At 36.9% G+C, this 12,242-nt stretch overlaps 1 protein-coding gene across 2 annotated transcripts; it reads left to right on the forward strand.

The window, feature by feature from the left end:
* Positions 1-860: 860 nt before the first annotated feature.
* LOC103697994 (galacturonosyltransferase 8-like) lies at positions 861-3,726 on the forward strand. 2 transcript variants are annotated; one of them, XM_039131050.1, is made up of 2 exons: positions 861-2,405; positions 2,437-3,103. In XM_039131050.1, exons 1-2 carry the CDS (start codon positions 973-975, stop codon positions 2,465-2,467), a joined length of 1,464 nt encoding a protein of 487 aa, XP_038986978.1. In that variant the 5' UTR covers positions 861-972; the 3' UTR covers positions 2,468-3,103. The 2 variants fall into 2 exon arrangements, with proteins under 2 accessions (XP_038986978.1, XP_008778166.2); XM_008779944.4 differs by lacking the exon at positions 2,437-3,103 and adding an exon at positions 3,118-3,726 and having other exon boundaries at positions 874-2,376.
* The last annotated feature ends 8,516 nt before the right edge of the window (positions 3,727-12,242 follow it).

Genomic DNA, 12,242 nt, shown 5'->3' on the forward strand with positions numbered 1-12,242 from the left:
ATTGATCTTCTTTTGCGATGTAGGTTGTTAGATCACATCCCACGTAGATCTCCTAGCCCTCCAATTCATCTATCTATACAGATATCAAAATAACTATCGTGCGATCAACAGTGGATTCAGATGAAGGAAGATAAATTGTTCTTACGCACAAAATATACATCCCTAACCCTGCTCAGCTCGTGATGGTCCCTACTACTTTTTGAAGATTAACTTCATGTCATCCAAACCTATGCTATTTATCGCATTATAAGTTAACAAAAAACTAGATATTATCCATATCGGTCCTATAGTGGATGCAGGATATATATGGGTAATGGTAAAACTAACTTTCAAATTTGACCATAAATTCTCTCTTCGAGAGAAAAAAAAAATTGATTTTTTGCAAAAAAAAAAGAATTTTGTAGATTCGATCCACCCAACCCATGTCGTCTAACTCTTATCTTATTAGACAAATTAGATAATAACTCCGATTTGGGTCCGTCCAGAACAATGCAGGTACACGGTCCACCGACACTCCCAACTAAAATATTAATTACAAACGTCCATAGCCGCGAAATTCGGCTTTCAAGAAACAGCTGTCCTCCATTTCCGCACCCCGCGGTGAACGGTGCACCGTTCTACTTCTCCGCGCGACATCTCACTATTTTCCATCGACCCAATCATACGCTCCGTTTCCCAAATGGCGTCGCACCGGAGAGCGGGCCAAATGCCACTCTCTTCTCACTGATCACCTTAACCTGAACCATCCGCCAGTCTATTATAACGAGCACTTTCCTTAAGATTCATTAATTAACCATCCATTAACGCTAATCCAGTTGCTAATTGTATGTTGTTCTTTGATAATTCATTAATTTAATTATAAGCTAGTAGTTTTAGTGCCGAACTGAGAGAAGCCCGTCGAGCGGCGTTCGCTCGTCTGCTCCCTACTTCTCAACCCACATTCGATTCGAAGCCCTCAAAACCCTGAGAAAAATGGCGATCTCCGACCGAAACCCTCGATTGATTCCGCAGCGAAACCCTAATCGCCGGGTCCGGCGCTTCCTCCTCCTCCCCGCCGCCGCCGCCGTCCTCTTCCTCCTCTCCACCACCATCACCTCCTCCTCCTCCACCGCCGCCGCGGATGAGGGAGCCATGGTTATCTCCTCAGATCCGTACTTCGCCGGGCTTCCGATACACCGGCGATCGGTCCTTGCTGTCCGATCGGACCCCCTTCGGGAGCGCGCGAACCTGATCCGCAAGCAGGCTGGCGACCACGCGGCCCTCGCGGCGGCGTACGCCTCGTATGCTCGCAAGCTCAAGCTGGAGAACTCGAAGCAGGTGCGTCTCTTCGCGGAGCTCAGCCAGAACTTTTCCGCCCTCCTCGGCGCTGCCCGGCCCCTCCTCGACCCCGCCGCCCCGCTCGATGAGGCCTCCCTCCGCCGCTTCGAGCACGAGGTCAAGGACCGCATCCGCGCCTCCCGGCAGCTCATCACCGACGCCAAGGACGCCTTCGACAACCAGCTCAAGATCCAGAAGCTCAAAGACACCATCTTTGCCGTCAACGAGCAGCTCTCCAAGGCCAAGAAGCAGGGCGCCTTCTCCAGCCTCATCGCCGCCAAATCCATCCCCAAGAGCCTCCACTGCCTCGCGATGCGCCTCATGGAGAAGCGCATCGCCCACCCTGACCGCTACGCCGACCCCCCCTCCCCTCCCCCCGAGCTCGAGGACCCCCGCCTCTACCACTATGCTATATTCTCCGACAACGTCCTCGCCGCCTCAGTCGTCGTCAACTCTGCGGTCCGCAATGCCAAGGAGCCCTGGAAGCATGTCTTCCATGTCGTCACCGACCGCATGAACCTCGGTGCCATGCAGGTCATGTTCCGCCTCAAAGACTACAATGGCGCTCACATCGAGGTCAAGGCCGTCGAGAATTACAACTTTCTCAACTCCTCGTACGTGCCCGTCCTCCGCCAGCTCGAGTCTGCCAACCTCCAAAAGTTCTACTTCGAGAACAAGCTTGAGAACGCCACCAAGGACACCACCAACATGAAGTTCAGGAACCCCAAGTACTTGTCTATGCTTAACCATCTCAGATTCTACTTGCCGGAGATGTACCCCAAGCTGCACCGGATTCTGTTCTTGGACGACGATGTGGTGGTGCAGCGGGACCTCACAGGGCTGTGGAAGATTGATATGGATGGGAAGGTGAATGGGGCGGTGGAGACGTGCTTTGGGTCGTTCCACCGGTATGCCCAGTACATGAACTTCTCGCACCCATTGATCAAGGAGAGGTTCAATCCAAAGGCTTGCGGTTGGGCATATGGGATGAACTTCTTCGATCTTGATGCATGGAGGAGGGAGAAGTGTACTGAGCAGTACCATTACTGGCAGAATCTGGTGAGTGGCTATCTTCTATGTTGGCTGACTTTTGGTGAATTTTCTTATTTTAGGATTGAGTTGTGGCTATATATGTGCTTTCTGTTCATAGATCTTGCTTATTTTTCTTCTGAGATAGTAAAAACTAAAACACGAGCTTGATGTCAAAGCTTGTATTTTTCTATCTGGAATGTGTTATTATTTCTAGCTTACTCGCAGTGTGGTTGTAAATTGGGCAAGACTGATTAGTGACTCCTGCTTGGGATTTAATCAATAGTTTAGTAAGGTGCAAGAATATGATTATGTTCATTTGGGCATGCTTTATGTTTTTATATAACAGGGTATCATACATAAATAATTGCCCACATAAATTTTCTAACTTAAAGAATGTAGACATAATTCTTGATAAATGATTTATTATAACACCAAGAAAGAGTCAATGTCAATGAAAAGGAACACATAAACCAATATTTTGAGTTAGTCCACTATGACATAGATCTTGTATGGGACTTATCCTTTCCTGAGAAACCGATTCTGTTCCAGGCGAGTTTTTGTCTTTCTTAATTGATGCATATCAATACATTCTCTATCTTATGTATTCCAGTGCCAGTTGAGATTGAGCCATAATGTTGAATGATTTTAGATTGCTAGGAGGCTTTTCATATGAAAATGTTCTTGATCATGTTATTCTTCCTGTGGTCCTTTACTGTTATATCGCATTTCTTATGTGGATAATCTGGTGGTGCTTTGAAACTATTGCAGAATGAGAACCGAACCTTGTGGAAATTGGGAACCCTGCCACCAGGCTTGATCACATTTTACTCAACAACGAAACCCTTAGACAAATCTTGGCATGTGCTTGGGCTTGGATATAATCCAAGCATAAGCATGGAAGAGATAAGGAATGCTGCTGTCGTCCATTTCAATGGGAATATGAAACCCTGGCTAGATATTGCCATGAACCAGTTCCGACACCTCTGGACAAAGTATGTGGACTACGAAATGGAGTTTATTCACCAATGTAATTTTGCATCATAGAGGAGAATGTGCATAAGCCAAAGCATCTACAGAGAATGGAAGAAGTATGGTGACAGTTGCCACAGTTTAGCAAATTGTATTTGTTTCTGAGGTTTTGTTGCAGTCCTTAAATGATTAGGTGCTCTTATTCTAATTCATAACACTTAGGCATGTTAAAGTTTCTCTGCAATTGTAATATTTCATCTCCATTTTTAAAATCTTTGTCTACATGCATCTAGTGTTATATCTTTGATATATTAGACTTGTCTGATCACATTTTCAAAAAAGGTCTCTTACCCCCTACATTTTTGTAATATAATACTTAATAAATAATAAGATGGAATTTCTAATTTAGCTATCTTGCAATATTTTGCATTTCTCTGTGCATTTGCTGGTAATGGCACTTGTAAATTCCATGACCTTATTATCAGTTTGTATTTTGTTCTTGAAGGTGTTGTTCCTGTTCATAACGTCAAATATAAAAGTTCCTTATAAAAATTTTATGTCTGTTATGTTTCAATGCATGTCAAATATTTTTCATTATGCTTGCATAATGGGTCCTTATTTGCCAAAACTTCGATAGGGCTGTAACATTCTTGCATTAAATTGTTTATTTTGATATTGATTATAGTATTTATGGGTTTCCAACGTAGTATATGTTGCAGTCAAATTCTGGTGGTAGTGAAAAGCTAAATTATAATTGGTAATGATGGATTCTTGCCTGTACGCCTCAGAAAAAGGAGAAAGGTAATCTTAACGATGGTTCAAAACTCTACAAAGCGAAGTTGAGTTTCTTGGTTAATCATGAAGCTCTCACTGCGTGCTTGTAAAATTTATTACAATGTTCTAAATGTTATTGCCATTCGGAATGTCATAACCACAAAATTTATGAAGTGCATTTTATTCTGTCCTATTTCTTCTGGAGATATGTTGTTCATGAATTTTATTATCCATGGCCTTTGTTTAATGTACCTTGTTAGTCACGCTAGAGTTTATCATCTATTAGATTAAAATATTTAGCCAAATCATGTGGAACCAGAGGGAAAGGTAAGAGGCAGAAAAAAAAAAAACATCTGAGATTTTGTTAAAGATAAACTATACTCTCAAGTTGTTGTTGGCCTTTAGTGATTGATGTTGGATAAAATGTCAGGAAGACTTAATGCTTGTCATGCATTTAAGAGCACTTTGAAACTTGTGGTGATTCTCCCAGTAGTTAGCACTATGCGAAAGATTCTGTAATATTAAATAAGCTAAGGTGATAGGTAATTTAACCACGAGAATGCTCTGGCCACTTCGGTTTATTTGGGTGCAAATCTTCTAGAGGTCTATATTCTAAGAGTTGAAAGTTTCTACTAGAAATTCTGGATCGAAAACATTTTACATTCTTTCACTCTGTAAGTAGTTGGAAAATTAGAATATTAAAATATTTATTATAATTTTGTTTTCTTAGCAATGGCAATCGGCTTTCCTAATAAAATTTAAGGTTGCAGTTTGAGGAAAGAGAGATGATTTCATTGATCAAAATTAAAATTTGGGACATAAGAAGATAGGCCTTTGATCCCACTATACAGTACTAAAACATGGATATGATGTTAAAATCTGGAAGATGGCATGACTCCATGGTTAGAGATTTTGGAAGTTGATCGTCAGCTTCTAGAAAAGCATATACATGTTCTACTCTGATATGGTTGTAGGATTTTGATGCGAGCCTTTGTCATGAATATATTGTGAATATTCTGTGTGTCAGAACCTTATCTAGCCCTTTCTATCTCTGCTAATACATGGCCAAGGATATACCCTTTACAAATGAAAAGCAGACAGGATTTACTCCTCGTTAGATTCCTGGACCTGACTGTGCTAATAATTAAAAAAAGGGTCACTCATGTGTCCATTTTCTAACCCAGGAAATTTTGCTAAACAAACATTAGACCTGATTGTGGAACATCAGACTCATAAAATAGTATGACTTTGCCAATATGATCTGGTAGTTCTCAACTTGTGGAGAATGGACACAATCATGGGCCACAACGAAATCAATCTGGAATGAAACCAATCTGGATGTAGATGCTGTCTCTTAGCTCATTCTTGACGAGAAGACATGATGATGCAGCTCAGAATATTCAGGACTTCTATTGGATCTTATTTGGAGTTTGAAGAAGGCTCAGAATGTGGGCAAGTTGATATCTAATAAAACCAATAAATATTTAGAAATTAGGTTTTTCTTTTTAATTGGGAGGGGTTGTGGGGAGGTGTCAATCAGCTGTCTAATTATAAGAGATTCATTTTTGTTTTTTTTCACTTTTTTGTTAACAATAACAAACATAAAATAAGACCCTGTTTGGGGGAGCTGTTAGTAGTAGAGCTTTTGAAAGTAGAGCTGTTGGAAGTAGAGTTGTCTGAAGCAGAGCGTTTATAAAAAACTGTTTGCTGTTTGGTAACTACATTTTTAAAGTGCTGTGGCACTTTAACATGTATTTGGTAAACAAACTGAGAAAGTACTTTTGTGTGACAAAATGACCATAAAAGACATTACCAGTATTATACAATAAAGCATAATAAAATATAATATATATTAATACATAAATATATGATATAGTATAATATTAATGTAATGTAATATAATATAGTACTATAACATTATGTATTATAGAATAATAATTTAATATAATATTAAATTATTTAACATAACATATCAATGTATTATGATATAATGTAATATAATACTATATTTATAGTATAATATAATAATAAATGTATAAAATATTATAATTATTAGTGTAAATTAATTTTTCATCCTTCTAATGATCATTTATCTCTCTAACAAATTTTCTAGCTAGATGATAAAATTGGTTAACAATTACTAATATTTATTTTTATTTATTTATTTAGATCAGATTATTTGCCACTCGCTCATTATTTTTTTTATTTATTTTAAATATTTATTTATTTATTATTTTATTTCATTGAAATATAGAGGGGTCGCCGACCATGGGTGGTGGCCGGCATGGTAGCTGCCACCGTAGGCAGCCACGAGCTCCCAAAAGATAGAGAGGGGGAGGGAGAAGATGGGTGAGAGAGGAAAAGGCGGGATGAGGATTTTGGGGGAAAAATATGATTTAAATGGGGATATTTTGGTCCAAAAAATAGCTTCCTGAAAAAGCTGAAAACAGCATTTTCGGAAAGCTCCAAATTGGAGCTTCTCCCCAAAAGCTGTTTTCAGCTTCCCGCAAAAGCTGAAACAGCTTTACGAAAATTTTACCAAATACCATTTTTTATCTAAAAGTATTTTTGGAGGGTCAGAAAGTGCTTTTTGGCCCTCCAAAAGCTCTCCCAAACAGGGCCTAAGTCATATTTGTGACCAATGTTGTACAAGCTGGTTTCAGTTTCAATCCTCTAGTTAGGGTTTTGGTTTCGGTCCCCCAAGTAGAGTCTCAATTTCAGCAATTTCGGTTCTTGTTTCAGTTCTCTCCAAGCTTCAGAAGTTTGGCAAGAAAAGTCAACCTAAAATGAAGAAAATCCATGGAAGGTTATTTCACTTTATTGATTGTATATAGAGTTGTTTTGGGTAATGACTTGTAACTTAGGTAGATCAGGTTGAAACTAAAGTTACTAAATTGTTTCAAAGCTTTAAGCTTGATGCATTAGATATGTTATGTTATTTTCTAATGTTTATAGTTACCTACACTTCTCTAATTATTATAATTTTCCTACACTTTTCTTTGCTTTTATAATTTTTCACATTGACTCTAAATTTTACATTTAATTAAACTTTTCTCTAGCATATTTTATTTTATTTCATTTTAAAAATAAAAAACAACAAAAGATCCATCCAAATAAAGATCCCATTTTCTTCCTATTTTACTCTATCATTTTATTCCAAAAGAAGTCTCCTTTGACTAAGAAAAAGTATAAGAATACATAACACTTTCTAATTAGTAAAGATACACACATTAAATTTGCATCTTGCCCTCTGTAATTATGAAACTTACCCAAAAAATAATTATGTCATTAAAGCCTTAGATAAATGTAATATTTTAATGATATTAACAAATTCTTGAAATCATTTGAATACATTTAATATGTAAACTTGTTAAACCCGAAAAAAAGAAAAATTGCAGCTGAAACTGTTGAAACTCAGCCAAAACCAATCGAAACTTGCCGAAACGGTCTGAAACTGGTCGAAACTGCCCAAAACTAATCGAAACTGGGTTTTTGTTGGACCATCTCAGCTGAAAAGGATCAGTTTGGCCGAAAGCTTGTTCTCTTAGAGTGAAACTCTAATGCTCAGATTTTGTCTTCCTTCTATTGTTCTCTTATTTGTTAACTTCTGTTTCATGAAAGTTGAAAAATATCAAATATGGAATCTCATGCGAGTTTTCACAATCTAAAACCCATTCCTTGTTTTCCACAAAATCTTTTCCTTCCATGAAACCTTACATGCCCCATTCATGCCTATATTAAAAGTTTTAGCATTTTAAACAGTTATTGCCATCAAGTCTTGTCCCAACTCCTAGTTATTTTGGGGGTAGCTTTAAGAATCCTAATTTGGCACCATTCCTTTTAAGAGCTACTTGTGGTATCATCACAAGCTATTCTAAGTCTATTCTCATGATTTCCATCCATGAGAGTTATGTGTTTCCCTCCTTTTTGTAGACTTTTTAATATGGAATTAAGAACATCTTACTGTCTTCTTTAGATCTTTGTTGCTCATGCCTGTAACATTTAAGTTGGTTGTTCTGCACTTTTTCTGTCCTAAATCTGGATTGGAAAAAAAAATGGTGGCTTGATATAAGGTTAACATTCTATTAAGTCCCATACGCTCTAATAAATAGTCCCATTAGTTGCTTTCCTTCCCGAGGTTGATCAGAAGATGCCAGCCTTCATTTCAAGCTGTGTCATGAAAAGAAGTTAGATTGGGCAAGTAGAAGTTTTTCAAGGTGTTCTGAAGCTTTGCCCAACTAGTTGTATAATCTGAAGAGTTGGTGAGGCGATGATATGTTCCTAAATGTTGCATTCTTGTTGCCAGAAACTAAATTGATAATATTTACAAGCATATATATGAAGGCTGATCACCTTTAATCAGAATGTATCTGCTCTATATAAATGCAATGTGAGTTCAATTTTATCTAACCAATGTAGTTAAGCCTTGAGCCCTTGTAGATGTTTGAATTGGACTTGTATCACTTGGAACACCTGATGGGTGAGCATTGGTGGCCTCTAGAGTGTGGAGTAAAAAAGTCTACAAACACTTTCCTCGGCATAAGGTTTGTTCATTGTCCCCCACCCTCCCAAAATATCATCTACTGTACTTGATTTTCCTCTCATATTTCTATGTTGTATGATTAGTAATTGTTAAATATAGCTTCTACATGTAATTAGGATAATAAGCCATAAAACGTGATTCATTATCCATGTTTGGGTTGAGGAAGTCTTGAAGTTATCTTGCAAGATAAGACCGGTGTAGGTTTCAGTAACTTTAAGTTGCTCCCAAGTGAAGAAACATTATTTTTTGGTTGATTTTAACTAATGTAAGGTCTAATTTGCATTTCATAGGTTTAAGTGATGTAGGCAAGGTCTGCAAAACTAGTGCCAAGAACTGTACAAGTATATTATTGGTTCAGTAAGTATGGTCAGTATGGTCGATACGGTATGGCACCACTCTGTACCAACAATGCTCTCGGTACTTTTTTTTCACTTCACTGCTCGAAAGCTGGTACATGACAGTTCTACTCGACTCAGAATAGTACATACTAATTTAGCTCATATACCGAGCCAAATCTCATTGTTGGTACCTTATCAATAAGGTATAGTAAGGTTAGTACGGGGTGATCCGAGTAGGTCTGGTAGACCTTAGATGTAGGTCTACAAAATACTATCCCCAGTGCTGCTGTGTTTTATTTTGAATAAGAAGCTATGCATATGGATCACTAGTCTAAGGAATACAGCAAACGTACAAGAACTTGATGCTGTATATTTTTCTGATGGAATAGATACATGAATATCATGGATGGGATTATGCTGATTCCATGAATAATAGAGGTATGGATATACATTTAATGACCCTTCTAATTTTATGTTGTGGTTGAAGAGTAATAATACAGAATTTTATATCTTATGAATATGTGTGATAGAGGATTTTATATTGGTGTATATCAATATATAACTGATTGTAAAATGTTCTGTCTTTGATGGGAAGACTTGTTATTAAAGGATAAGGCTTATTTTTTAAGATTCAAGGCATATACCATGTATGTACATATTCCACTGACATGTTGTGCAAGCATTTAATTTTATGCCAGAGGCTGTTTCTCTAAATTGAAGTATTATTGCATGTGTGGACTTTCCCATATTTTGTTTCAATAACATTCGCAATGGAGAGAGGGATTGTTAGCATAGGTATCCTGTAAAAACTTAATTGACCTATTTTCTGACATTGACTTGTCAGTATCTAGAGCTTCATCAAAATCTGAAGCTTGTTCATTCCGCAGAGGTTAGAATTTAAAAATTTGAACATACTGCAGGTGTTTAGTTCAAGAGTTTCTCAAAGGTCACAAGATGTGTGGACAAATCAAGCCCATATCTGAAATTGTAAATAGTTAAAAGTAATTTATCTAGTGTTTCCTCCTTAAACTGTTAGGAAACCATCAATCACGCAATTCCTTCCAAGAAAAAAACCCACCAATCTGTTAAATGCCGTTGAAAATGCAGAGTTATTGGAAATCAATAAGGAAGATATAAAGCCGTTGGAAACCAGATTTGCTGGAAACAATCATGCAATACTATCAATTATGCAATTTCTTTCAAGAAAGAAACCACCAATCTGTCAAATGCTGTTAAAGATGCAGAGTTATTGGAAACCAATAAAAAAGATATAGAGCCGTTGGAAACCAATAAAGAAGATGCAGAGTTGTTGGAGAAGCCATGGAGGAGAGTTGCACGAAATTGTGCGGAAGAGTAGGTCTTTGTGGATTGGATGCTAGTATTTTTTGAGAGCGTTAGCAATAGGTGTGCTCTGATATCATGAAAAATTTAGCTAATAGTTTTTTGGGTGAAACTCTTCTTAATTTGAGAGGTGATTGTATTTGACTATAGATAGAAAACCTTACAACAAAAGAATGGGAAGGAAAATAATTACAAAGATTATAACAACTCAATTGGAACATTAGAGAGATTCCTTCTTTGTTTCCAACAACTCTGCATCTTTCTTATTGGTTTCCAACGGCTCTATATCTTCCTTATTGGTCTCCAATAATTCTGTTTCTTCAACAGCATTTGACAGAGCATTTGACAGATTAATGGTTTCCTTTCTTGGAGGGAATTGCATGATTGATGGTAATTGCATAATTGTTTCCAACAACTCTGCATCTTTCTTATTGGTTTCCAACGGCTCTATATCTTCCTTATTGATTTTCAATAACTCTGCATCTTCAACAACATTTGACAGATTGGTGGTTTTCTTTCTTGGAGGAAATTGCATGATTGATGGTTTCCTAACTTGCCTCAATAGTTAGCACACATGATTGCTATCGTTGTGGTTTGCTTCAGGAGTAAACACCCTAATTTCCTGCTGAGGAGTCCACTGTTGGGATGTGTCTTGAGTTGAATTATTTTTCTCATATTATTTTTATGAGAAGACCCAGAAAATTATTATAATCATATGATTAAAATAAACATACTACAGACAATGAAGTAATTATTATAATAATCTAATGATACTTTTATTAGAGTAGATTACAAAAAATTTTCTGAGATTAGAGATCAATTATGCTCACACCTAGTAGTTTGTAAAACTTATGCTTACCTTTCTAAAGTTTATTTTTATCTAACATTTTAACTCATAATTTAATTAATCAAACTATGAGCTTTAAATAGGATCCAAATATTATATTAGAAATTTTTTTTACAATGACCAAAATAATTTTAAGTGACATAATAGTCATCCAAGAACATAAGAAAATGCGTGTATACTCCTTCCTACTCAAGGATAATTTCGACTTGTTATATAAAAAATTAGTCAACATGAGGTGATAGAGAAAGTGAGACCGAGAACACTGGACATGGACCTAAACGGTTTTATTAACATTATTAGTTTAACTAAGTGTAAACATGGATTTTACAAACTATTAGGTGTAAGTGTAATAAACGTAAATCTTAAAAAAAATTTATAATTTATTTTTTTATTATTATAAAAATAGTATGATAATGTTTATAATATAATAGAAAATGTAAGCGGTTTGCTATTTTTTAAGATAATCTTACTAGATTATTTGTAAGGATTCTAAATCTCTTTCAGCATCGGACGGTCAAAAAGCTGAAATTGCATTTACAGTTCTCAGTTACAAACAACCAAACAGAAATATCAATTACAATTCCAGTTGCAGCAATTGGAATTACAGCCAGTATTTCAATTCATAAAATTAAATTGTAGAGAAATAAACGGCTCCCAATTTGAAGGCATAGTTGAGTTTGTGCATAAATAATTTGATTCTCCTTACCTGCAAGAGGTGCTTAATGCTGCAGCCATGATGCTGATATCAAGAGACATGAGAAAACATAGAAAATTAGAAAGTTTTTTTGGTTCTTTTGCTTTTCTTGAAAAGTGTATGAAGTACTGTCATGCCAATTACCAGTACTTGAACTAATCCAGTTACCAAAACGACATGCCAGATCTCCGACAATGTCTGCAATCGCTGATGCCCGTGTTGATATCTGATCTCTGCTGGTGCTTAATTGGTGTATGAGGCGAATAGCTTGAATCATAAACTACAGGAAGGCAGTGATTGTGGTAGTCATGTAATACCTATAAACCACCACAAATTTTAAGCTTAATAGACAACATACATATTTCTTCTTAAGTTGTGTTGCTGGAA

This window comes from Phoenix dactylifera, chromosome 10 (genome assembly GCF_009389715.1).
Source record: "Phoenix dactylifera cultivar Barhee BC4 chromosome 10, palm_55x_up_171113_PBpolish2nd_filt_p, whole genome shotgun sequence".
Classification (NCBI taxonomy): domain Eukaryota; kingdom Viridiplantae; phylum Streptophyta; class Magnoliopsida; order Arecales; family Arecaceae; genus Phoenix; species Phoenix dactylifera.

Excerpts from the sequence above, each read along its gene's own strand:
- LOC103697994 (XM_008779944.4), top strand. The coding sequence starts at position 973 with ATGGCGATCTCCGACCGAAACCCTCGATTGATTCCGCAGCGAAACCCT. Across the intron at positions 2,377-3,117 it reads ACCATTACTGGCAGAATCTG|AATGAGAACCGAACCTTGTG; the intron begins GTGAGTGGCTAT and ends AAACTATTGCAG.